The sequence below is a fragment of the Ambystoma mexicanum genome, chromosome 10 (assembly GCF_040938575.1).
Source record: "Ambystoma mexicanum isolate Mex_15411 chromosome 10, UKY_AmexF1_1, whole genome shotgun sequence".
In the NCBI taxonomy this organism is placed as follows: domain Eukaryota; kingdom Metazoa; phylum Chordata; class Amphibia; order Caudata; family Ambystomatidae; genus Ambystoma; species Ambystoma mexicanum.
This window is the reverse complement of record NC_090932.1, coordinates 1,236,102,902-1,236,130,329: the sequence shown is the minus strand read 5'-3', so window position 1 is coordinate 1,236,130,329 and position 27,428 is coordinate 1,236,102,902. Positions and strand designations below refer to the sequence as shown.

The window sequence follows — 27,428 nt, the reverse complement described above, 5'->3', positions numbered from 1 at the left end:
GTACATTTCGGTGATCAGTGATCACGGAGATGGTATGCCTGGCACCAAGAAGAAAATGCCGCCAAGCCTTAAAGGCGGACTTAATGGCTAATAATTCCTTATCGGTGATTGCATAATTTATCTCCGGCGGCGAGAACTTTCTGGACCAAAATGCTACGGGGTGCAGTTGGTTGGTTTCGGGGTCTCTCTGAGACAAGACTGCTCCCATGGCTAAGCTGGATGCATCGGTTTCGACTATATATGGGAGATCAGGACGCGGATGTTTCAAAATAGGTGCGGACGTAAATTTAGCTTTTAATTCCTGAAAGGCCTGTTCCTTTTGGAAAACGTCCTGAAAGTCTTGGTATTCGGGAGGTAGTTGCATGGAGACAGAGGTTACTGATGCTAGACTGACCTTCGGATTTTCTGGGTAGCAAGTTCGTGCACACTCTGGAAAGGTTATTCTCTTCACTCGCCAATCAATTCGAGGATTATGTGTCTCTAACCAAGGGATTCCGAGTATAACCTGAACCTGTAGAGCCTTGATTACATCAAACACAACTGCCTCCCGATGGCCGTCCGGACCTACAAGTGTTACCTCAGCTGTGGAATGTGTTACCGGTCCCGAGGCAATTTCGGTTCCATCGACTGTGGTTATGACATCTTTGCTGGTTTTAGGACGCAGGGGGAGGTTAATCCTGTAGACCCATTCACGATCCACATAGTTTCCTATAGCCCCACTATCGATGTATGCCTTTATTGCATGCAACCGCTTAGGCTGTTCCGGATCTACGAGGACCATTGGCACAGTGAAATGCGAGGTCTGAGAGTTCGTTTTCAAGCTCGGCAAGCGGACCCCTACGCTTGTCGGGCGGGGTCGTTTCCCGGTACAGAGGTTTCATGGATTTTTTCAGCGGCTCCTACCACCTTCCTGGGCGGCCTTGCCGGGCAATCTCGTAGAAAGTGTCCAGAGGATCCACAATAAAGACATAAGTGCATCTGCCGTCTTCTTTCACGTTCCTTTTGCGTTAAAGGTCCTTTAACTCCTCCGATTTGCATTGGCTCTGAGGCTTCAGCCCCCTTGAGGTTAGCGTGGGTCTTGACTAACACCCGGGTCTCAAACTTGGACCGATCTGCTTTTCTGTTTTGCAGTCTGTGATCCAATTGGACCACTAAGTCTATATATTCTGAGCACTCTTGGGGCGGATTTAAAACTTGGGCCAGAACATCTTTAAGTTCTCCGCGTAGACCTCGATAAAATAACGTGATTCTTTTATCCTCTGGCCACCCAGTTTCCACAATTAGTCTATTAAAGGTTGCAATGTAGGAAAGGAGGTCTTGATTGCCCTGTCGCAGAGATAGAAGTTTGTCATCTAGAGCCTGCCCCTGGGAGTGACGAGCAAATAACCTTTCCATGTTTGCTTGAAATCTTTGAAAATCACGAAAAATCAGGTCATCTTGAGTTACCAGTGGAACTGACCAATCGGCAGCACTGCCGCTGAGATATGACAATACAAAGGCTACCTTGGTCTGGTCATTAGGGAAGGCTCCAGGTCTGCACAGGAAATGCAAACGACACTGATTCATGAATACGGCGAATCGTTTGGGGTCCCCAGCAAAGCGTTCGGTGGGGCCAGCGACATGTTTCCAGGTAGATTAATCTGCACTGGGTTACTGGAGAGCACAGGAGCGGGGTTCCCTCCAGAACCGGGTAAAGGAGTTTGTCCAGCTTGACCTTGCAAAAGCTGTCTAGCCAGGTCATCAGCTCTTTCCTTTGTTACAATCACTTCCCTCCTGAGAGCACTAGTCTCTTGACGAGCGGCGTGCACTTCGGCCCGTAATTCCCCCAGTAGTTGGGCCAACTGGTCAGTCTCGGAAGTTTCCATAGCGCCTGGGTAGGAATTTGTAGGAAGGCTTCGCGTTCTGTAACGCTCACCTGTCTCCCACGGAGGTGCTGGTCTGGTCTGGGTTGCTGTAGCCTCTTCAAGCGTGATGTGCAGAATTCGGACCACCGATTGAACAGGACCCCCAAATCTTGCTTGTCTGGCCCGTAGGAATATCCTTCTGCAGATGAGATAGGGGATTAACTGTCTGCTGAATAATGTGCTTGCTCCCCCCTTTCCCCCTTCGTTCTCCTCTGACTTCCTCCAAAACCTCCGGTTTAAGCTCACCTTATGGTTTGGAAGGATGAACTCTCCATCCTGCTTCTGGTGCAGGGGCGCGCGTTCGTCCAGTTACTTCACTGGTTTTCAGAATGGTGCTGGCAAATCCACTTGACTTTACTGAGCGATACGCCGTAAGTATGAAGATGCAAAAGTTCAAGTGTGAGCCTCCTTTTATGTTGTCTTTTTCTGTCCTTTATTTTAGGTGCAGAACAAAGGCGATGCGTTGAGGGGTTAAATTGCCGGGGTAAAATCAGGTGAGTTAGTGATGAGGGAGACCCCTCTAAATGTCTTTATAATTCCCCAGTAATGTCTTTTGTCCTTTCCCCGTAGGGGCCGGGGTGCGGTACCTGCCAGAGATGTGGGGCCGACCTGAGATGTGGAATGGCTCACCAAGAATAGCCGGTAAGTAATATGGCTGAAAATCCGGGTTTCCTCTTGTGTTCCCTTGCTAACCTTTTGTCTCTTCTTCTCTCCTTTAGGTGCGGTGCAGAGATGTGGCAACCGGCACTGAGAGCCGCGATGGAGCCGGGCGGCGTCTCGGGAACAGGTGAGTGAAGCGCGGCGCTGCAGCGAGCAACGCGCTGCTTTTAAATGGAAGTCTTCCTTCAGGAATGCTGGTGTGAAGATTCTGGATGCAGGTAAGAAGGTTGAAATAGTTCTTGGTTTTCACCTTTCTCTTCTCTTATTCACTTATAGGTGTTCCAGGTTCGAGGCGGGCGTGGCTGGAGTCCAGGTGCAGGAGCAGACACGGTGAGCGTTCAACTGCTGGGATGCAGAACAACGCGAAGCACGTGTGGCTGTCCGGGTGTGGTTTAAATAGCCTTGGAAGAAGTTCCAGGTGAGTATTCTTCCACAGCCCCACCCAAGTAACAAAATAGTTCCTTCAGAAAAATAGTCCCTCCTAAGCCTCATTTGGCTTGGTTCTTCATGCAGCATGGTCTGCATCAGGTGAGTGTGCAGCATGGTATGCTTCAGGTAAGTGCACCAAACATTTCCCCTTATGAGCCTGGCGCCTATGGCGCCAGGACTGATGTCCAACATGAGCCTGGCGCCAACGGCGCCAGGACAAAATCCAAAGAGCCCCTATAAAGGGCCGCTGGGCTTTTACCCGGGGGTGTGATGCCTGCTCCTGGGGGTGCTGGGCCTGGCCTTGTGCTCCGGGGGTAGGCATCATGACAGGTAACCCATAGGGAATGTAGTATAACATGGGCAATATAGAAACCCCATAAGGTATGAGGAAACTTACAGCAGGCCTCCAACCACTGAACAAGAGACTAGCAGAGCTGTTCAGGCTGGACAGCGAGCAAGACATGTGAGACAGGGCCCACAGCCAAGGTCAAGAGATTTGAAAACACATTCCAATCCCCAGACGACAAAGGGACCAGCTGCAGAGAAACAGAATCAATCAATAATTAGGAGCTGCAGAGCACAATTTTGTGGTCTCTAAACATGTGTTACAGCCAAATGAAACAATGGACAGTCTTCCGTGTTGGAACGGAGAAGCCAGTCCCAGCAACCAGACGCAGATTGCAACAAGTGTTGCTACCGTTAGGAGAATATTCTCATAAGGCAAGGTGGTGTACACAAGTTACAATACAGACACATAATCATTCACATCACCTTGAAAAGGTACACAGCAAGCTGAGAACTTGTTCGAGTCCCAGGCCTGGGGGATCAGCCCTGGCCAATCACAGTTTAGTATTCCAGGGGTGGATGGCAAAGAACAAGAACCAATGGTAAGCCCATTACTCTGCAATGTAATAGATAGTGAATTGGGGATGGGACAGGCCATCCACCTGACATGTAAGAGCCAGTAGAATAACATGTATAGGTGACCATATAGGTTATTAGACTCCTGATGTCCAATCCCTCACACCAATAGGTTTTTGGAGAAGGGCCCAAGTGATGACGGAGTAATGTGTAATTTTGGAGAAAATCTGGCCTGTGAGCCAGGAGGCATTGAGAAGTACGGGAATCCACATGTGTTCTTGTATCGATCCCTGTTGGTTTTATTTGCAATAAACAGTAGTTTGAACTTTCCGTTGAGTGAGTACTCCGTCAGTTTGGTTTCCTGGCCTTACGTGTTCTAATCTAAAGGGTTATGGAAAAGTAACGGTTTCTCCCTGAAACGGTCAAGGGTACCTCCCTCCTTGCGTACCCTTCTTGGTCTGCCGCCTTTCTTGCTTCATCCAGCTGCCATCAGGAAAGTACTGTTCCTTTGTGAGCTCTCATGCTCCGCCTTTTATCCATGTGGGGAAGTTTAATGGAAGTCAGGTTTGAGTGATTACCAGTAATTGCCTGACCTTGCGTGACCATAGTAGTGGGACATGTCAGGTACAATGCTCGGGTGTTAGTCCGTTTTCTCCCAGAGCAGGCTGTCCATTTGAAAGTGTTCTTGAAGGGAAAGGGGGCGGGTAGAGTTTCTAAATATCTTATCGGGTAGGATCGGGTAAAGGTGTTGCAGGAAGGGGGATACCATGTCTTGCCATCGGGTGTCCCACTACCCGAAGACCCCTAACCCAGGTGATCCTCCCACACTGGTCCACCCCCAGGGTCTGGATCGAAAGGCAATGGCCGTGCCCTGGCCACCTGAGAGAGAGATCCCCAGGGACTAGTGGGTGAGACACCTTCTGGTTTCTCACATACCCTTCCCCTATACGATGCTGCTGAATCTGTTTCACAGGGAAACTGGGAAAGGAAATCAAGTTTCCCCTGTTCTTTATCTTTTTGGTGTTCCACAGTGAAACAGTAGGGTTGTAGGTCTAAGAACCATTGCATGACTAGAGGGTTAGAGTCCGTTCGTTGGCTTATCCATACTAAATGTGAGTGGTGATGACCGGTGGGAACTTCCTTCCTAGAAGATTGTATCTTAGATGGATGGTTGCCCATTTGATGGCAAGGACCTCTAATTCCAACAGAGTAGTTCTTCTCCCATGGGAAGATTTTCGACTAGTGAATACGATAGAGTGTTCTAATCCTTCACAAATTTGCGATAAACTGCTCCTAACCCTGTGAGGGAGGCATCAGTTTGCAACACCAATTCTTTAAAAAAATCTATACCTTTAGGATTGAGTTCTGATACAGGGTTTGTTTTATGTTTGTTGTAACATGCATCATGCTCATCAGTCCAATGAATCTTTTGGGGTTCAGCGTTCTTTAATTGATCTGTCAAACTAGCTGTTCTATCTGAGAAATTTGGGATAAACCTAAGGTAATAACCAATCAATCCTAGTAATGCTCTAAGGTCTCTCTTGGTCTTAGGTGGTGGGGGGGTACCAAGAACGGCTTTCACTTTGTCCCATTGGGGCTGGACACAGCCGTTCCCTACAAAGAAGCCGAAGTATTTCACGGCCGATTGAGTCAGCTTACATTTGGCTAGATTTGCAGTTAAGCCAGCTTCTCTGCGTGTTCTCTTAATAGTAGAAAGATGGAAAAGATGGTCTTCCCAGGTCTTACTATAAATGACTATGTCATCAATATAGGCCCCACAGAAAACAGAGTAGGGCTGTAATATCCTGTCCATAAGCCATTCGAAAGTGGCTGGGGTCCCATGCAGGCCAGAATGGAGGACTTTGAACTGTAATAGTCCCAGGGGCGTCGAGAAAGCTGTCTTTTTCTTATCAGGTCCATGTACAGGGACCTGCCAATATCCCTTGGTTAAGTCTAGAGTTCATAGGAATGCGGCACTTCTGAGTTTATCTATTAACTCATTGATGCGTGGCATAGGATAGGCATCAAGGGCGGAGATGACATTGACCTGCCTGAAGTCTATGCAAAACCTCCAAGAATTATCAGGTTTAGTTGCCAACATAATATGGGAGAACCATGGGCTTGAAAAGTCTTCGATAATGTTTGCCTTGAGCATTTATTTCACTTCCTCATCCACGATTTGTTTGCAGGATTCTGGGAGTCTATAGGGTTTTAAATGGACCACTTTTCCCTTTGGAGTTCTGATAAAATGATAAGTGCCATGTACTGTTCCTGGTGTTTCGCAGAATACATCTGGGAATGCCATAACCAGGTTGTTTAAATCTTCTTGCTCGCTTCTGTTTAGCTAGTTCTTGGGGATAAGCTCATAATTGTCTATCTCCTCTGGTACCAAACAAGACAATATTGAGGCAGAAGTAGCAGAAGGAGTTTCTTTCTACTCTTTTAAGAGATTTACGTGGTAAAGGTGGGTCTTTTGCTTCCTGTCAGGTTGGACTATTTTATAGGTACAGGACCCTGTTTGCTCTAGTGCCTCATATGACCCATGCCACTTTGAGACACATTTATTTTCAGAGGTAGGTAAGAGGAGTAATACTGTTTGTCAGGTACCTTCTTGTCATAGGTGGACTTCTGTTGGGCTTGAGCTTTTTCGATGTGAGTGTAAACTAGATTTCAAACAAGTTTCATATACTCTCGTAATCGGGTAGCTGTTTGTGAGAGGGGAATAGATGCCTCTTCCCTCTCTTCCCAGGTCTCCCCATGCATGTCTAAGACATCTTGTGGTTCTATACCGTAAATTAGTTCAAAACGAGAGAAGCTGGTAGATGCCTGAGGGGGTCTTTCTTACTGGACCCAGGGAATGATGCTCTCCCAGTCCTTTCTATCCTTATCTACCAATTTTCTCAAAATCATTTTAAGGGTCTTCTTAAATCTCTACCTATCCATCCGTTTGGGGTGGTAAAGTGAGGTTCTTAAGGTAGAAATATGTAGTAATTCCTTGACTTCACCCATGAGTTTGCTCATTAATCCCTGATCCTTTGGAATTTCCTTGGGGAAACCAACCATAGAAAAGAATGGTAGTATGTGTTTTAAGATTGGCTGGGTTGTATTGTTCCCAATTTGTCTCAATCGAATTGCATCTCATTCCTGATATCACATGTAAGGAAAGCATGGTATCATACAGTGAAGACAGACACAAGTGATCACATTTCAAGGATGTTAATTGAACTTCAATGGGTTAGTTGAATGCCTATCTAAACCTAAATCTAAGGATGGTAGCAAGCTACGACAATCAAATAATAATAATGCAGTCCTAGTTGAGTCTCTGTCATAATACAAAGGCCTATACTAATAAACCTATTGCCAATCCTTACTTCTAAATACAAAATGGTGTGGGACAATAGTGTATGCAAAAAGAAAGGTGTTCAAGAAATAATATGTCAGCATAGTTAAGCAGTTGACTTCCCTTCCCCACATTCTCAGCACGGGGTAAGACTGCAGGTTCATGCTTCACACACACTGTGGCTTCTCTGCCACAAGGATATAGTTCAAAGCATAGGTATCAGGGCCTTCTGCCAAAGCCTCTTTCCCAATAACAGTCTCTTACTGTAAAGGGACTGTTGTAACAAACAAGCACCAAAGTTCCTTTCTTATCAGGATTTTCACATTCACAAGTTCTCGCTTTCAGTGTTCATCATGGGTCTCCCTCCTCCAGGCTCGGACCCCTTTTTACCACAGTGTTCACAATTGGTCTCCCTCCTTCGGGCTCGGACCATGGATCTCCCTCGTTTGGGCTTGGATTCCTTTAGCACAATATTCACATCTGGTCTCCCTCGTTCGGGCTTGAACCGTGGATCTCCCTCATTCGACCCCGGACCCCTTTATCACAATACTAACAGTTGGTCTCCCTCATTCGGGCTCAGACCATGTATTCTCACTTTCTAGATTTTCCTCATGATATCAAAATAGAAGACTTTCAAATGTTCGATGGGTTTTGCTTAAACCGTCGCAGGACCAATTCGATTAATTTCAAAAATGATTTTGGCAATGTTCTACTTTAGATTCTTCCACTTCTTGGCTGGGTACCGTACAGAGACCTTCGATTGAGCACCCTTGTTGTACTGGACCACTCTGTCAATGGTATTGTATGTTTTATGTTTGATGTTCAAACATTCATCAGCAATTAAGTCTTTCATCACACGCGTTTCAATCTTCGTTCTTGCGCTCGTTATACAATCTTGCCGCTTGCAACCTTGACTTCAATACAGACTGGTCTTGCATCGGTCTCCCCAAATCACGGGCTGTGTTGATATCTCAGGCGCTGCTTTTAATCTTGGAGCCAAGGACGGTACCACAGTTGCTGCTGTTCCTCCCTGACTTGGTCAGCCTTGTATCTCTGACACACAATACAAGATTCTTCAGTTTGGTTTCCTGGCCTTACGCTTTCTAATCTGAAGGGTTCTGTAAAGTGATGGTTTCGCGACGAAAATGTCAAGGGTATATCCCTCCTTGCGTACCCTTCTTGGTCTGCCGTTGTCCTTTGTTCGTTCAGCTGCCATCGGGAAAGTGCTGTTCCTTTGTGCGCTTTGCCTCGCTCACAGTGTGCTCTCGTGTTCTGCCTTTTATCCCTGTGGGGAAGTTTAATGGACGTTAGGTGTGAGTGACTACTAGTAATTGCCTGACCTTGCATTACCATAGTAGTGGGACATGTCGGGTACAATGCTCAGGTGTGAGTCTGTTTCCTCCCAGAGCGGTCTGTCCATGTTAAAGTGTTTGTGAAGGGAAAGGGGGCAGGAGGTAGAGTTTCTAAATATCCCAACGGGTAGAATAGGGTAAAGGTGTTACAGGGAGAGGGATACTGCCTCTCGCCCTCAGCTGTCCCACTCCCACTCCCACTCCCCAAAGACCTGTCACCCATGTGATCCTCCTGCACTGGTCCAGCCCAGGGTCTGGATCCAAAGGCGATGCCCATGCTCTGGCCACCTGAGAGAGAGATCCCTGGGGACTAGTGGGTGAGACACCTTCTGGTTTTTCACAGAGCACGGTCGGTGGGAGGGGGGTTAGGGAAGGAGCGACCAGGAAGCAGGTTGGGGGAGGGGGACAAGAGAGCCACACGCTGCAGTGCAGGAGCAGAGAACAATTTATGCAAAAAAGTAGGTGCCCAAGAAGGCACTACTCACCGTGGCACCTCGGAATGGAAATGTTGCCGAGGGCTGCAGGTAGCAAGGGCACTCGCAGCTTCGGCAGGCCAGATAGCCAATTGGAGTGTGGTGGGCGTGAGGGGGGTGGGCAAGGAGAGACCAGGAAGCATGGTCTGGTGAGGGGGACGGGAGAGCCACATGCTGCAGCGCAGGAGCAAGGAATACTTTTTGCAAAAAAGTAGGTGCCCAGGAAGGCACTGCTCAACCCGGCACCTCGGAATGGGTCTGTGCATACTAAACTCTCTCTCAGTGAATGGGACCATGTTTAAAAAGCTCAAGTTCCACTGAATTGGCACTGATCAAAGACCACATCCATATGGAAAATGGTCACCGGATTGGCTCTGATCTACTTGTTGCAACCTGCTTCTTGCGCTCCAAGAAAGAGAAAAGGTTAAGACGGTGCTGGTATTGTAATAAACATTTGCGCCATAAACCCCTAAGGAAGCCTGCCCGTGGAATACTGTGCCCATGGTTATTTGCGAAAGCCCTATTTATCTAATTTTGTAAATAAATTGGGAGTTTTGATCAATGGTATTATATTTTGCCTCTCTCTTGCGATCTGAATGTTTATTACATTTAAATGGAATACTTAAAAAAAAATCTTTTGCCTTTGAAAATGTGCCATTGTGATAGTGCCTTCACAATCTGAAACAACAGTAGCATTTAATATATCTTTAATACTACAGCAAAAAGCACAAGGCCTGCTGCCCCGGAAGGGTTCTTACCGGATCGTTGGCTGATTCCCACTGAGGTACTTGAACCTCTTGTGCAGGTGCTCAATTTGCTCAGAAGTAACTGGTGAGAGAAGAGAATGAAACATTTAAGAAATATGAGAATTAGCCTCGCAATGGTGCAAAGGCAACACCTTTGCCATTCTACTGAGCAAAGCCTACTATAACACAAAGGAGATCCACTCATCCTCACATCATTGGCCCACAATAATACATCAAAGGCCCACTCATTCCCACATCACACGCCTACTATAAAACCAAGGAGTCACACTCACTCCCACATCAATGGCCTACTCTGATACAAAGGAGACCCACTCAATCCCACATTATTGTCCTACTACAACAATAAAGTGAAGTCCCATTAATTCCTACTTCACTGGCCTACTATATTAGGCGGTTCTTTTGTCCCTTCATGCTATTCAAATAAATGCCATATGGGGTTTGAGAGCGTGAAGCAAATGTTAACATAAACTGTCTTTTCAACTATGTTTCTAAAGTTGTATAGGAAAGAAGCACACGTGACAGTACTACCAACTCATTACTACTGGCGCATTTTCTATTTGGCTATAACCTCATTTTAATAGTTCATTATTTACTATTGCATGTACAATCGCTTAAGTGTGTATCATTTTATGTATTGTATATGCTCTCTTTTATGGGGTTCAGTCAAAATAAAGTATTTAGACTGACTGACTGATAATTCACTGGTCTGCAATAACACAAAGGAGACCAGGTCATCCCAACATCATTGGCCTACTATGATACACCAGAGTCCCACTCATTTCCACATCACTTGCCTACTATAATAGAGTGGATTCCCACGCATTCCCACATCACTGGCCTACCAGAATTCACTGGTCTACAATAACACAAAGGAGACCGGCTGATCCCAGAATTATGGGCCTACTATAATACAACAGAGTCCCACTCATTCTCATTTCACTTTTTCATATAAACTGCAATGTAGCGCCACTCGTTCCCACCTTACTGGCCTTATAGTCTCCCTTGAAATCCCACTGCCCTCCACATCACTGTATTTGCATTTATTGGAGGTTGGTGTGCCAGTTCAACCAGAAATGATGCACATAGCAACTCAGTACAGGAGACAGAGGCAGTCCCAAGGTAGGGTGCCTTTACAAAAGATTGAGGGAAATTGAGGGAAATTTGGGAATCAGTATCTGGTTATTGAAGAAGACTGGTAGTGGGATACAGAAACCTGGGACACAGACGAAAAAGCAACACATAGCTATAACGCTTAATATAATTTTGGGCAGGGAGTACAGGAGTCAGGGATTTTGTTGGGAGCACTTTCATGCATTTCTTGCTTCACTGATTGAGACTTCCCACAACCAGCCTAAAGAACTATTTGAGGTCGTACATGGCTTCTCTTCTATGGTTCCCTATCCGGTTCCTCCTTCGCAGGATCTATGCGACTCTTTGTCTTCTTTTTTTGTTGACAAAATTAAAACTATTAGGCTTAGTATCGGTTCAGAGTTCATTTGTCTGCCCTGCCGCTGTTCTCTGTAGGGCCGCCTGCCACGGCATCCTGGTCCGTCTTTCCTTCCCTTTCTTCCACCGATATTGCGGCTGCTACCTGTCAACTTAAGTCTTCCTCCCCTCAAGATCCAATTCCACTTAGCATTATTAAAACCATTGCCCCACCTTATTCATCTTCTAACTATGGCAGTGAACACCTTGCTATCTACCAGGGCAATTTCAGACCCTCTCAAACATGCTACAGTCATTTCATTACTGAAACCCCCCTCACTTGATCCTGCAGTCCCAGCGAATTCCTGGCCCATTTCTCTACTCCCCTTCTTGTTGAAGCTTTTGGAATCTTTAGTCTGTCCTTTGCTCACTACCTTTCTCGAAGAATCCTCTTGCTTTCATCCTTCGCAATCTGGTTTTCGGCCATGGCGTGGGACCGATAGTGTCCTGGTCTCTGTTATGGACGACCTAGCACAGATCCATGACAAAGGCGGCATTAGCTCTTTTTTGCTGCTTGATCTATCGGCCGTCTTTGACACCATCGATCATGGAATCCTGCTGGGTTGCCTAGTTGGAGCCGGCCTCTTGGACCCCGTCCTGGCTTGGTTCACTTCTTTTCTCATGGTCCGTCGTTAAACTCTCTTGCTGCCCCCTTTTTTCTCTGTGGCGGTTGACCTCTCTTGCCATGTCCCCCAAGGGTCTGCTAACGCCCCAGTCTTTTTCAGTGTCTACATCCAGAGCCTGGTCTGCCTTGACCTGTCTGTCCCGGAGTTGGCGGCCAGGTTCTGGCCGTGCCTGGAGGCTGTGGGAGAATGGATGCAGTACAACTGGCTCCGGTTGAATGGGGACAAGAATGAGGTGCTGCTAGTAGGCCCTCCAAACGGCCTATTCTCTCTGGAACCCTGATTTCTGCCCCCCTTCTCTTGGTTCTTTTCCAAAACCTGACCTTGCAGTGAAACTCTCTTCCTCCCTGTCTATGGAACCCCAGGTCAGCGCTGTTTGCCAAGGGGGTCCTTTTCAACTCAAACTCCTATGTTGGGTTCTGCCTTTCATTTCTGTGCACCTTCATACACCTGTGATGTCTGCTCTTGTCCCCTCCTCCATTGGCTATTGCAATTCTCTCTTTCTGGCTCAACCTGGTCATATCCAGCGTATTCGGGTTCTTCAAATTCTGCTGCATGGTTAGCCACAGCCACTCCTCGCTGTTCCCATATCTCTCCGATTTTGACTGAACTCCACTGGCTCACTGTGATCAAGCACATCAATTTAAAGTTTTTATGTTTCCTTCACTGTGCCTTTTATGGATGGGGGAGAGAATATCTACGGGCTACATTTCTGCCCTATGTCCCTAGATGGGCCTTACGCTCTGCCGATGCCTGTCTGCTGCTCGTACCTGCAGTGACACACTGCCAAATTGGTGGCCGCACCATTTCTGTGGCAGCGGCCGGCCTCTGGAATGCTCTGTGCCATTTCCTCAGAGCTACAACTAACCACCTTGCTTTTCGGAAAGCCCTGGAGACTCTGCTTTTTTAGATGGTGTTTCGCCACCCATATGCTAGGTTAGCACCACAATGCCCTTGGGCGAACGCACTATATAAATGCCTGTCAAATCAAATCATGTGGCAGAATGTTCAAGAGAATGGATAGTGTTGATTTCACGGAGGGGCGGGGAGAATTCCATTGCAGTGGAGTAAGTAAGGAGAAGGGGCGGGATGTGACGCGTGGGTTATGGGGACAGAGAGTTTGAGAAAGATGGAGGAATGTAAGGGTGAGTACAGGGAGAGGCAGTCAGCAAGGTAGAGGGGCAAGTCCATGGATTGATTTGAAGACAAGAAGAAGAAATTTAAAGAGAGGTTGAATCTGTGTTGAGAGCCAGCCGGCACAGTAGCGCTGTGCAGAAGTTGGGGAGGAGCAGGATAGTTTGCAGAAGGTATGAGTATCAAAGTTTACGATTTTGTTAAGTGAAGAGAAGGAATAGAGGGGGATATAGAGGATAAGGCTTTTGCAGAAATCGGGTTTACTGAGTACAAGAGTAGAGATTATCATTTTGGCTGAGTTGTGAGTGAGGGGGGCAAATGTTTCTAATGTTGAGGAGATTGACTCACGCAGCTGTCTCAGCCCACTGATGAAGAGGACCCAAGGCTGTGAGCCTTGGGTGATGGAGAGAGGATGTCTAGTGAGAAAAAGATGGGAGATGGCAGATTAGGATTAGCATTGGAGGCTGGCAGAAATATAGCTTCTGTTTAAGAAGAGTTCAGCATTAGGAAGCATAACACCATCCAGTAGTGGATAACTGTGATGGTGTTTTGTGATGTTTTGAGAGATAACAGGAAAAAGGATGGAGCAGAGAAGGTAATATGGACGTCATCAGCAAAGAGGTGGTAGTGAAAGTTACACTAGAAGATGAGTTTGCTCAGGGAAGTGGTGTAGAGCATGTGGGGGAGTGGACCAAGAACTAATCCTCGGGGATGCTCACAGGAATGGAAGTGAAGGAGGAGGTGTTTGAGTTTCAGGAGACGGAGAGCAAGTGGGTGGAGTGGTTTGAAGCAACACACCTGACTGTGACATCCTTGAATCTAATGGAGGAGAGGGTTTGGAGTAGGGAAGGATGGTTCAGAGTGTCTAAGGCTGCAGAGAGAACTAATGGGATATGAATGGAAGAGGGATTGGAGTGGTGAGCAGTGGGTAGAAAGTTGGAGACATGATTGAATGCTGTTTTGCGGAAGTGCTTGCTCCCGAATCCAGATTGTAAGGAGTCACAAAAAGCGTGACCCTGAAGGTAGGTGACAACTAAGTTTAAGAAGACTTACACAATGATTTTGGAGCACTGGGATAGAAGAGACGTGGGCCTGTAGAAGGCGGGGTTGTTGGGGTAAGCAGTGGGTTTTTCAAGAAAGGGAATCATGGTAGCTGTTTTAATGCAGGCAGAGAAAATGAGAGCGGAGAAAGGTTAAAAGAGGGAGGGGAATTACGAGGGGGAGATAGGTGCATGTTTGTTGATTGTCTGAGGTGCACAGGGGAGAAAAGGCGCACAGATGGGGTTGCCTGATCAGAGTGGTGGGGAAGCGGGGGTCACGCAAGGTAGAGAAGATAGGTAGGGGCTTATAACTGGTGAAGAGGAGGGAGAGGTGCGAGTGTTGATAAACTGTCACATATTTTTCTGGGTTTTGAGGAGAAGTAGAAGGCAAAGTCATCAGCTGCGGGAGTGGAGGATTGTGAGCATGTACCATGCTTCTGCCTCCGTAACACACACACACACACACACACACACACACACACACACACACACACACACACACACACACACACACACACACACACACACACACACACACACACACACACACACACACACACACACACACACACACACACACACACACACACACACACACACACACACACACACACACACACACACACACACACACACACACACACACACACACACACACACACACACACACACACACACACACACACACACACACACACACACACACACACACACACACACACACACACACACACACACACACACACACACACACACACACACACACACACACACACACACACACCCCCCCCCCCCCCCCCCCTCCCCACCACCCCCGCCGCCCCCCCCCCCCCCCGACTTTTCTTCACAGGGGTCTTCACCATCCTCTTGCCTGCTCGTGCTAAGAACCAGCCAGGCCTCACAGTATCTGCGGCTGTCCTCTTCCAAGCGCTCCCCAAATGTGACCTTGACTTACTGGGATGGGTGCTTAGAAACATGCCCTGCTCCTGATTTGGCCTTGCGGTCAGGGTCATATGCTCTAAAAGGGGTAGAGGGTAACCGGAGGTTATAGCTGCCGATTTGGATTCCTTCATGTCCCTGGACATGCAGGTGCTCTCACCAGGGGAGTTGCTAGGTCTGGAAAAGACCCGGGGCTAAGCTGATGTCAGAACTGTTGGGACTGGGGGCTAGCTAGTCTTTTGGCTGTAGCTCCTGAGATTCTATCCGGGGGTACAACCAGAAGATCAGGGGCTATAGCCCCCTTAGCCCACCCCCCCCCCTAGCAACGCACCTGGCTCTCACCCTCTTCCCCTGGGAGCTCTGCTGAGGCTGCCAGCTCCAAGTAGAGTACTCCCAGTGTGTGAAATTCTATTCAGAAAATCCTCAGGTGAGCCGAGGAGGTGTTCATTTCTATCTAGAGTGTCTCTGTTGGACACACATGCACGCATTGCATCTCCTGCGATGCACGCTGTAGCAGGAGAATATTTATTTTATGGTTTTAACGTTGTGTGGGGCATGCATTTGTTTTTATTTCTTTAATCCCTTCTGGAAATGAACTCATGTATTTGCGGGGATCTCATGAAACGTGCAGGGCCCACAAACTGTAGAACATATTTTTTTTCTGGCAGCAGTGCCGGAGGGATAAATGGAACAATTTCACGGTATCTGTTGTTACAAAGTTGTACATGGTTTGGGCCTGCCTGGAGAAAGCTTCCAGCTGTCTACACTCTGTGGGTTTTTTTTTTGACCCGGTTCCCCCTGCCTCTGATGGATTTTGGGATCCTCATAGGGAGGCCCTGGACCCCCATTGTGAATGCACCCTGCACGAGGGCAGGAGGCCTCGTCACAACAGTGATGCAGGCTTTGTAAGCTACACATAGGCTTGGAATTTTCCACGATGAAGCAGGTAGATGCTGCATTTCCGTTGACAGAGAACATTTTTCTTTTTGCGGTATCAAGTTATTTCTTTCATATGAAAAATCTCACTTCATGTGAAAAAGTAAAGCTCAGCAGTGTGGTTAGGAATGTGCAGCCTTGTGCTGAAGCTACAGGCTTAGAAGGTAGATACCTTAGAGGTCGAGGTTCGGGTAAGGTCAATGGGCTTCATTACAAGTATGTTGGAAAGATGGCACTAAATTCACTGGTCTGAATTACCATTAGCAGCCTGGCGTCCTGTAGAATTAGTGGCAAATACCGAGGCCACAAGTGCGTGCTTCAACCATCGGCAGTAACGGTAATTCTGTTCTGCGAAATTAGCTCCCAAAACCAATAATTGGACGAATTATCGTTATCATTACCACAGGATATTTGGAGGAATTACATTGGCGGAATTAGTGCCGAATGGAAAAAGTGTTATTGCGAAAACTAAAAGGTCAGAAGCAGCCCTTTTGAAAAACACAATCCACCGGGAAGTCACCACATCCATAAACATCTGTCGACCAAACTTTGCAGAAGCATGTCAGGAAAGCAGGGCAGGTGGAGGGTACCTGAACGTAGGGTCTGTAAACCCAAATTAGGTATGATAGAGCTGCAGGTTCTTGCAGATGAGTCAGTGGACAATGCAGAAAAGTCTTTTGGAAGCCCCTGCTTCATGAAGGTGCCCTTAATGCAGCTGCTAGACCAGTGATAGGTGCAGGGCCATGTCACTGAGTCACGCTTATTCTTCTCATGTCGGATGTAGCCAACCTTCCATGTTCCTACTTAGCTGCCAAATTGTCTTTTGAGAGTTTCTACTCTGCCTTTTGCACATCTTCACGTCTCTTGATTTGATTTCTCGCATTCCTTTTACTTCTCCACTCCCTAAGTCAATACACATCAGTTTCCATGCCCTCGCCCTTTTTAGTTTGGACTATTAGGTGGTTGGTGTCTTGTAGGTGTTGTTTGGTTATTTGCCATCCCACTGATTGCCCTTGGCCATGCTTATAGCTTCCCAGCGAACCTGATGTCCTTCTAGAAGCTCTGACCAGGAGTTAAGAAGGACAGCAGAAAAAGGAACCTCTGGCCAACTCAGTCAAGAAGCTAACAAGATACACCCAAGGGCTCCAGATCCACAGTAGAGTGATAACGTGATAACGTCTTTGCCAAGCTAGGAAATAGAAGCCTGAAATTGTCCCTGAAGATGGTCAAAGAGACCGAAATGCATTGGACACTAATTCCACAGGTCTTTTCTTCATCTTTTTTGGAATAAAATATCCTACAGATTTTTGAATCGCAGCATCATTGTTTAAAAAAAGAGAATATAACAAACCTAAATAATAAACAAAGAACTAAGAGCGGAAATCCACAAAGGTCCTTCCAGCCGTCTTGGTCACTATACCCAGACACATATCCCGATGGCCATTCTTGCCCCGTGTCTACCCCTCCTCACCCAAACACCCCCTCATGGGAATTCTTTGAGCTCACTTTAATTAAGCCTTACCATCAAACTTTGCACTCAAAGTGCTTGCCAGTGTTTTTGCAAAGCAGTCTTGAGAGTTAAATACTCAAGTGGAGCTGTAAATGTTCTACTGATGTAATAAAAATGTCTTAACCAGGTTTGTCTTCAGCCACTCCATTTATAAGCCTTGTTCCACTGAAGTCCTGTTAAAAACGAGCATTGGCAAAGCCAACCGTTTTGATTTGTGTCTAAGTATTAGGCATTTGCCAGGCACTGCTATTAGATGCCCTGGTACTCGCACCATTTTGCATCTACTACCAGCAATGGGCAGTTAATACCACTACGCAAATGCCTGGAAAGTGCCTTTGCCATGCCCACACAAACACCAATACTGTTGGCATTGCCAATGCTTGATTGATACTGCACTGATGGTCTATTAGGTAGGTGGCTGATGTCATGTTTTATTCTTTTATCCTGTGTTCTATTTGTTTCTACCGTTTCGGTCCTTATTAACTTTGTGTTGTTCACTGATGTATAATCCAAAGCACCCGCATACCAATCGGGTATGGCAGCGCCATGTAAAATGTGATCAAAAGAATGACCCCGTGATGGGAAATGCCAACCTACAAGTCTCGGAATCCAATGTGATATTAGATGAAAAGCCGAGACTGAGTGGAGGAGTCCCCCATGAGCTGGCACCACGTGGCAGCCAAGTCACTGGCATCATAGACGCCTATGGATTGCTTGCCCAGGCACTCCAATGAACCTCGCCTGATCCTCCTCGGGCCAAGCTGCCAACAGGTCGTGGGGGTGGCATTTCTGCCGGCACAGCAGAACTGGACGATGTTACCCATAGTTCCACTCTTCCATCAGAATGGAATCCTTGGTGTTTTCCCGGTAACATGGCCTAAATCAAAAGCGGGGGGGGGAGGGGGAGTAGTGGAGCGATGTTCCCTGTTACTCCTACCCTCACTGCCCCACACCCAACGTTCTTCTTCCTCCCACTAGAAACCCTATTACCTGGGACCTGCCTTTCCTCCACGCTACACCCCCAACACTGTGTTTCACAACTGTACTATCACTTATAGAAGAACCACAGTGAAAGAAAATGCACCTTAAAGGGACTCCATTACTTGTGGGCATTTTTTCACACCATGCAGCTTTATCGACCCCCCCCCAAACCAACCCCGTTAACAGTCACCCACCATCCCCACCTCTCAAGGGACATGCCAAAGACTTAAACCTCCCCATCTACACACCACCCATCCATTACCTATGTGCACAGCTGTGCCTGCAGCAATTTCACGTTAATGGCGCTTACGTGTAGACGGCAATAGCCGAGGTGAGAGCAGGGCTATGTGCCGGTTTGGGAACGGGGGAAATGTACTACACAGATAGGGCAGCACCTCCCAGATAGCTCTTCCACAACTAATACTAGAGCAGCGGCAGCAGCGCCAGGTTCGAATCCCCCGGAAGTGGGGCAGCAAAAAAAAAACGTAGAGGAATATCATACCCTTCAGTCCCGCCCATTTTGACTTCTGCATATATCGCAAAAAAGACAGAAAGAACCGGAAGCCTCTTTTGACGCCAAGAGCGCACGGTGGATGGGTGCATTTTTCTCCCAATCCACGGTGAGAAAACATATGCTTTCGCCCACACTATCCAATAGGCCCTGAGTCCGGCATGAGTCATTGGCCATCCTCCGGTAGCCGCTCTCTTTCTGGCCAGCGCCTTTCACTACTCGCTCCAGAAGGCGTGGCCCACAGAATCTGTGAAGATTGCTTCAGACATGAATGGCCTTATCAATGTTGCTGCCCACAGCTCACCCGAGGCCTCTCCTCAGCTTCCATATTCCTTGATAAAAAAAAAGGCTCGCACAACCCAAAGAGGCCACTGTGCTGTGTGTAACCACGGAGGGGCTGTGTACACACGCATTCTCCCGGCGAGGCCCACCTTCGGTGACACACGCTGCCTGGTACGTTTCAGAGCGGTTCAAATATTTATCTCCACTCCTGATGGAGGCGGGAGCAGCTTTCAGCTGTATTTACAGCAAGCCTTGGTTTGGGCCCAGCCGCCGGATCTGCGCTTTTAATTCCGTGAATGCTAAGTGTTTCTCATGGAATATTCCCTTCGCGCGCTAATTAGCAGATCTGGTTCACAGCAGATGCCGTCAATGGGCCAAGTAAAGTGTGTGGGGGGAAAGTGGTACGCTGTCCTTGTGCAGTCAGGGTGCTTTCTCATATCTGAGGCCGTTTTAACAGGTTGGTAGCGCTTTATACCAAAGCGCTGCAACTGGTGCTTTGTGAGGTCTTTCAGATGGAAATGTGCCATCAGGCATATGAAAGCCTCTGCTGCTGATGAAAGAAACGTGTTTGCCATGGACTGAAGGATGCTGTGTGGATGTGTGTCTATGCCTGGTGGTGACTTGGGAAATCGGCAGTGATTGAATGTCCGGGGCCAGGTGATTCTATATGTGCCATGGGAGAAAGAACAGCGTCCAGGATGCTTTTCTTGATCCTTAGTAAACTAAAGGTATGCTCTGTAAAAAGCAAACAAACTGGTGGTACGCGTACTGCAGGGGTGTCATTTAGGGGTAGTCAGGGGTCGCACCTGTGACCCCTGAGGTCTCCCTTGCTACCTCTGTGGTGGTCTCCCTTGCTTCCCCCCAACAAAATATATTTGTTTGTTTTAGTTGTGGCTCCTGGGCTGCGGCCAGCAGCATGTGGCCCTTTGTTTCTGAAGTGGCTGGTTTTCTGATATCTATAGCCGCTTGAGATAGCTCAGTGTGTTGAGCGCTCACTGCTGCAATGTGTGTGTGACCTGCATGTTGCAGGGTCGACTCCCGGCAAGGTGAACTCAGCCTTTCATCCTGCTGACGTTGATACGTGAGTACCAACACAGGTTGGGTGATATTGTATGTATATTTTTTTCTATATGAAGCGCTTAAGAGTCAGTGCTATATAATAACACATCATTATCGTTTGGCCTTGGATGTCTGCTTGCATTCACAGTGATACTGTAATATGGGCCTATAGCTACTGATATTAACGATACATAGGGTGATCACTTTACAGTGAAATCATAACCGTATTTTTCATAGGTCCTTAGAAACTGTTGTATCCTGAGGTCTGTCCCTGTATGCATGTCTGGAGAGTGGTGACGTCAGTGTGTGTCTGAGCAGAGTGCTGTGTGAGTGGGCTTCTAACCCAGGCAGTTGACACGTATCTCTCTTGATGTAACTTGATTAACCTGAAGCAATAAACGGATGAACTCTACTACAGAGCTGGCCCTTTATTATGGAACATCCCTCTCAACATTGGCGACGAGGACTGGTCTCAGACAAGGACCCATGGAGAACCAGAGAAGTAAGCAGATAAGCAGAGAAGCAGACAAGCAAGAAACAGGGACGAGGCATCGGAGAATGAGTAACGTACGTGACTGTTATGAAGGTTATCTAAAGCAAGGAAGAGGGAGGCCCACTGCCCCCCATCCGATTGGTCCCACCACCCAGGGGGAAGATAAGAGGAGAAATGTAGTTCGCCGTGAAGTGGATACGCAGAGTCTGCTGCAGCAGCGCCTGACGGGGTGTCTTGCCTACAGAGAGAGCTGCAGCCGGGCTACTCTGGGAGCCATTATGTTAATGGGTGATATAACGGGACAGGTTGAGGAGAGTGGCCCTGCACCGTGTAGCTGTTGGTCGTCTTCAGAGAGTGCACAGCAAGGACATGGAGCGAGCCGTTGCAGATTCGGCATCTGTCAAACTGTGCGCACATATTGCACCGTTGCTCTAATTTGGGGCTGCAGGGTATCCCAGTCCGCGATTAAAGTAGTCGAGGGGAGCCTATGTTTTGTTTTAAAACAGACCGAAATGAAGAATGCCAGGCCCGTTGCTGTGGCGGTTGCAGCCGGGAGATTCCTTTGCCTGCAGCACCCAAAGCCACTATCATGATGTCCGCGCAGTGCTGGGGGGGTTGGCGAGGCTAGAACATCAGCGGCGTTGTGTTCCCTGAAGATACGGAGCACTTTACCTACAGTAATGGACTGCGCAATAGCATGCTATGCTACGAGGCCCAAGAGGAAAGGACCCAGTGTCTTTACACGACGTAATGGACCACGTTAAGAATTAACTATTACAGCGGCAGTGAACATGTATGATCCTGCTACAAGGGAGAGAGCAGGACCTGTGGACGCATGTAGGCGTCATCATGACGGGACCTTATACAGCCGGTTGTCTGCAGTGACTAGTAACTAAAGTGGAGAAGACGATTAAGTGACGGTCAACAGTGTGTCAGTGTTGCTCAAGTATTTCTTGTGGTCACTGAAGACATGGTCTCGCATGGGAGTTCAAGTGACAAACGTTTGGAAGAAGCCTTATACTGTCGGTGCGGCTGTACGAAGCGGATATTGAACTAGAAGGGTAGCCCTAACAATGCGTTCATTCAAACCGGAGGCTCATTGTTAGAGCGTAGAATTGTTGGTTAGTTATGTGGAGCCTGAATTGTTATTTCTACCCGATCGGGTTATGCAGTTTATTCAAGTGCAGGGTGGGATGGTGTGAAGTAAAATGTTTAGTGGTACAGTATCTACCTGATATGAACGTAATGTGCGTGTGGCAGGTGGAGTGATATTTTGGTTTTGTGGGAAGCCACTCATAGCACTGCTTTATGTATTTCGAGGTGGGTGGTTAGGGAGGTTCGGACCGGGGGAGTGTATTAATACATGTGTCGCACCAAAGATTGTCTTAGTGCACAACTTTCTTAGGAATTGCCGGCAGTAATTGGACAAATGTGTTTTAGAAGGTGGACATAAACATTTGTCTCAATATGCTGCTATGGTATATATATTTGTCAGCAGGGTATTTAAAGTGAGGTCAAAGTTAATTAGTCTTTTAACCTATAGCAGGGGATTCTCTGTTAGTTATTACAATGCGTGTTATGCATTTTCATGCCAGTTAGAAAATTACAGTCAAGGCAGTTAGGGAAATGACATGAAAGTAGGAGAATGTCTTAGATGATCAATACAGAAAATGCAAGGAGGGCTGTTCGGGAAACAAGATTTAGGGATTATTAATATTTTTGTTGGTATTATTATTGTGCTGCCTGAAATCTGTAAAAGCGTTTCTTCAAACGCCAACGTTCTGCTGCCTAACATTGCGCTCGAGTAGCACTGCGAGCTTCCTGCTCTTGCTCATGTGACGCTCGAGTAGCACTGCGAGCTTCCTGTTCTTGCTACACTGGTGCCTGCTTCCTAGAGGAGGCGGGGCGCTGCAGCCTCACGTGACGAATCACGTGACATCCACCGGGCATCAAAACCAGCCCTAAACCAGCCGAGGGGTGTGTGCTGCCTGAAATCTGTAAAAGCGTTTCTTCAAACGCCAACGTTCTGCTGCCTAACATTGCGCTCGAGTAGCACTGCGAGCTTCCTGCTCTTGCTACACTGGTGCCTGCTTCCTGGAGGAGGCGGGGCGCTGCAGCCTCACGTGACGAATCACGTGACATCCACCGGGCATCAAAACCAGCCCTAAACCAGCCGAGGGGTGTGTGCTGCCTGAAATCTGTAAAAGCGTTTCTTCAAACGCCAACGTTCTGCTGCCTAACATTGCGCTCGAGTAGCACTGCGAGCTTCCTGCTCTTGCTACACTGGTGCCTGCTTCCTGGAGGAGGCGGGGCGCTGCAGCCTCACGTAACGAATCACGTGACATCCACCGGGCATCAAAACCAGCCCTAAACCAGCCGAGGGGTGTGTGCTGCCTGAAATCTGTAAAAGCGTTTCTTCAAACGCCAACGTTCTGCTGCCTAACATTGCGCTCGAGTAGCACTGCGAGCTTCCTGCTCTTGCTACACTGGTGCCTGCTTCCTGGAGGAGGCGGGGCGCTGCAGCCTCACGTGACGAATCACGTGACATCCACCGGGCATCAAAACCAGCCCTAAACCAGCCGAGGGGTGTGTGCTGCCTGAAATCTGTAATAGCGTTTCTTCAAACGCCAACGTTCTGCTGCCTAACATTGCGCTCGAGTAGCACTGCGAGCTTCCTGCTCTTGCTACACTGGTGCCTGCTTCCTGGAGGAGGCGGGGCGCTGCAGCCTCACGTGACGAATCACGTGACATCCACCGGGCATCAAAACCAGCCCTAAACCACCCTTGCGGCGTAAAGCCCGGTGGAGTTAAGCCCTCTGGCTGTTATACGGCTGTTGTGCGTGTTGTGCCGATGCTGCCGAAGGAAGATTAATTTACAGGATCCTAAGTAAGCAAACCAGCTATCTCAGTGAAATATTCATTGTTACCACCTGGCTGGGGGGGAGAGTCGGACTAAGGCCGCTCCTCAAGCTGTCGGGCGTTCCCATTCCGGGTGGTTCTTTTGGATTGACACTTTGATATTACATTCATTGACATTTTAACTCTACTCTCCAACCATTCACTAACTTTTATCATTATATGACTTGTGACGATAATTTTAACCAAACAAACTAATTATTCTCCTTACGAAATTGTATACCTTTGGTTTTTATTCGCTCCCATTCCAATTGATGGTATTGGCTGCTCATCTTATAGTTTTATTATCTGCTGATCCCTGATATTAGCTTAATTTATCTTAGGGGCTGCGAAGGTTTCTTCTCCCCGGTTATTTTTAAGAAACGGAGTGTATATTAACTACTGAATTGATTAGGTCCTAGGTACATTTATTATAGATTTCTTGTGATAGGATTGATTTAATTTTGGTGTGATTTGCCTCCTTAGGGATTAATAGTTAATCCTTTTCACATCTTATTTATATATATCCCCCTTAACACTCTATTACCATGGCCCAAAGTCCATGCTCACATAATTTGAGATCTAAAAAGGGGAAGAAAAGCGTATCCACATCTAATATCAAATTAGGAACCCAGAAGCCTGGTAAAGGGAAAAAACTAAAAAAGGGAAGTAAGAATGAGCCTATTTGTGAGACTAAAGGCGTATTGGAACAACCTAAGATACCCAGCTTTTTTACTATAAAAGAAAAAGTAACGGCATCTGACAATGTACTTCCCCTCCCTTCCTCCTCTAATAGCTCGAGGATTGACAATGTATTACCTCCCCCTCTTCCCTCTAATAGCTCTATGATTGATAATAATTCGCTGTTGACATTAGTACATAAATTCAGGCGTCAATCTATGGGAACAGGAACAAATCTGGACATTTCTGCAGTAGAGGATACCGATATGAATAATATTATCGGTACAAATTTGTCAGCTTCTCCAGATTTGGATAAATTTGCCCAGAGAGAAGTGGAACTTAATTCGAGCGATGAGTCTTATAATTCTATGGGTAACCTTTCTGAAATTTCTGTTAACAGTGATAGAAGTAGGGTAATTGAATATTCACTTAAATCTGGTGAGAAATTGGATGCCCTTACTACCATGATGGATGTCCTCTTGACCATTTGCACTAAATTGCTTAAAGAACAGAGTGACACAAAATCATTGGTATTGCAGAATATTGATAATACCAGATCTCTTGGGATTATGATAGAAGATTACTGTGGAAAGGATTTTAAAAAAGGGGGAAAGGCATACCGTGGGGTCTAATGAGGTGTTAGGAGACTTGAGTGAGTTGGTTTTGGTGGTTGAAAAAGAAAAAGAGAATACCACTGTACAGACTAATATTTCCCACTCGGAACAACTTAATTCAAGGGAAAACTCGGCTGATAAGACTATTATTAGTGTGAGAGAGGTAGAAATAAGGGTAGCTCAAGGCTCAAGGAGGCGCACTAGGCGAAATAGAAAAAATAAAAAATCCACCCGTAAGAGGATGGTGATGGACAAGACTAAAACTACTAAGACTGCTAAAAAAAATTCCCTGGCTCTAGCAAATACCGCTCCTTTAGACTCTGAATGCGTAGAAGTGGGGAACCACTATGAAATTATTGAACATCAGCGGAAGTCGGACGGTGGGAAAAAAGTGGTAATTAAAAGTAAGGGACTAGAAAATTGGCTAAAGGGTAAGGATAATACAATAGAGGAAAGTGAATGTGAGGACATGGTATCTATAGAAAATAATTTTAAATATGTTGAAATTCCATATAATAACAATATTATGCCTCTCACAAAAAGGGAGAGGGAAATATATATCAAAGAGATGGAGCGATTGGCCATGCATAGTAACCAAAAAACAAGTATGGCAAATTTTGTGGGAATAAATGAAGAACCCCAACTTATAGTGGGGAAAAGTATTAAAATCATAGAAAAATCCACCTTTGATGAAAGTCCATTTTTAAATCGGACTTGGTTACTGAATAAACTGTCACACATTCCACAGTTACAAAATATTAATTCAGGGGATATTGAATCTATTATCCTGCCGGAATATGGAAGCTGGGAAAACTGGGTCATTGTCCAATTTAGATCTGCAGTTTTTGTCGACCTCATTAGGGAATACTCTAATGGAGTATGGGGCAATAACTATGAAATTGTGATATGCCACTCCGCAATTCATAATGATCGGAATGATAAAAACATGGATTCGGTGGGAGCTTCACCTACTACTATGGAATTAAGAAATAAAAATGTAGAAGTAAATTTTGTGGAGAGAAATACTACTATTCAGAATTGAGATGAGGTATGTATTAACAAATTCAATCTCCTCTCTTGGAATAGTAGAGGCTTTAATTCCCTATTACACAAGGATGGTATCCAATTGTTGTTGGAGAGTGATGTTTTTGCCTTACAAGAAACTTGGGTAACTGGGGAAATTCTACTTGATGGATATAATATCTGGAGTAAAGCTGCTTCCAAAGGTGAAAAGGGCCAGCCGTATGGAGGGCTATGTATTGGGGTAAAAAACCATCTTTCATTTAAACTTTATGAGAAGCACGGGAACCTACCTAATGTTATGTGTGCAATCATAGATAGGGGAAGGTTATCAGGGAACCTCCTTCTCATTAACATCTACTCTCAACCAGGGGGGGATAATGTTCATGAGATTGGGGAGTTTCTAAACCATACTATTGAAAGCTGGACCCTGGACTCTCCTCAGTCCGAAATTTGTATAGTGGGCGATTTTAACGCCCACTGTGACTCTGCTGTAAGGGAGATGAATAGCTGCAAAGAATTGTGGGACGAAACGGTCATTACCGCATCATTGGAAACACAGGAGGGCAACCTGGTTGATGGGTTAAATACCCAATTTGTGCAGGGATGCCGGTGGATGAACCTTATGTCTAGTTGGGGGTTAGAATATTTGGAACCTAGTATAGGGCCAGGTACTGGGGCAACATGGACTAATGGGAAGGTAGGCTATAGGTTAGACTATATGTTTGTAAATAAAAAACTAAGCCAATCTACGATCTATTTTGAACACATAGATATCCTTTTGAGTGACCATACACCCATCAGGGGTACATTTTTTAATGGCCCGAAAAAGCAAAGCTGGGATGTGGGCAATGTGATGGATATTCAATTTTCTGCAGGTGGAAACAGGATCACTTGGTCGGATAAAAATTTAATTATCTTTAATGAGCTGTTTGATCGCCTGATCATTGATGGCCAGGATATTGCGCGTAACGGCCTCAATTTGATAACAAATTTGTTGGGAATAATACGGAGGACAAACAGCAACCTTATAGTGAAAAATAAAAAGGGAAAAAATCATTCCCACAAATTTGATCAAGTGATTTATGACAGGAAAAAAGAAATGATGGGTGAGATCCGTAAACTAAAGCAGACATGTGACTTAGATGACGAAGAGAGAAGTAAGAGAATCAGTAATATAAAGACACAATATAAAAACTGGCTAAAGGATTATAAGTATAGTACTCATAATGTTAATTGGAGGTGTTTATATAAGATATGTAAAACCCATGACTCAAAAAAATTTTGGTACTTATATCGACAATTCCTGATGGAGGAAGATTGCAGGGAAAATACTAATGTGAGCCAGGAGGCTTGGAAGCAGTATATTACTGATCTCTACTTCAAGATTAGTGATATGTCTGCTATCCCTACTGGTATAAATCCATGCAGCTATAATA

General features: G+C 46.4%; 1 protein-coding gene across 2 annotated transcripts in view; it reads right to left on the bottom strand.

Moving 5' to 3' along the window:
* The window catches only part of TESC (tescalcin), a 414,921-nt gene that overhangs the window by 109,353 nt on the left and 278,140 nt on the right, over positions 1-27,428 (bottom strand). For both annotated transcript variants that reach the window (XM_069619210.1, XM_069619211.1), the window contains exon 2: positions 9,778-9,847. In XM_069619210.1, coding sequence (XP_069475311.1) covers positions 9,778-9,847 — 70 coding nt within the window. The remainder of the gene's footprint in view (positions 1-9,777; positions 9,848-27,428) is intronic.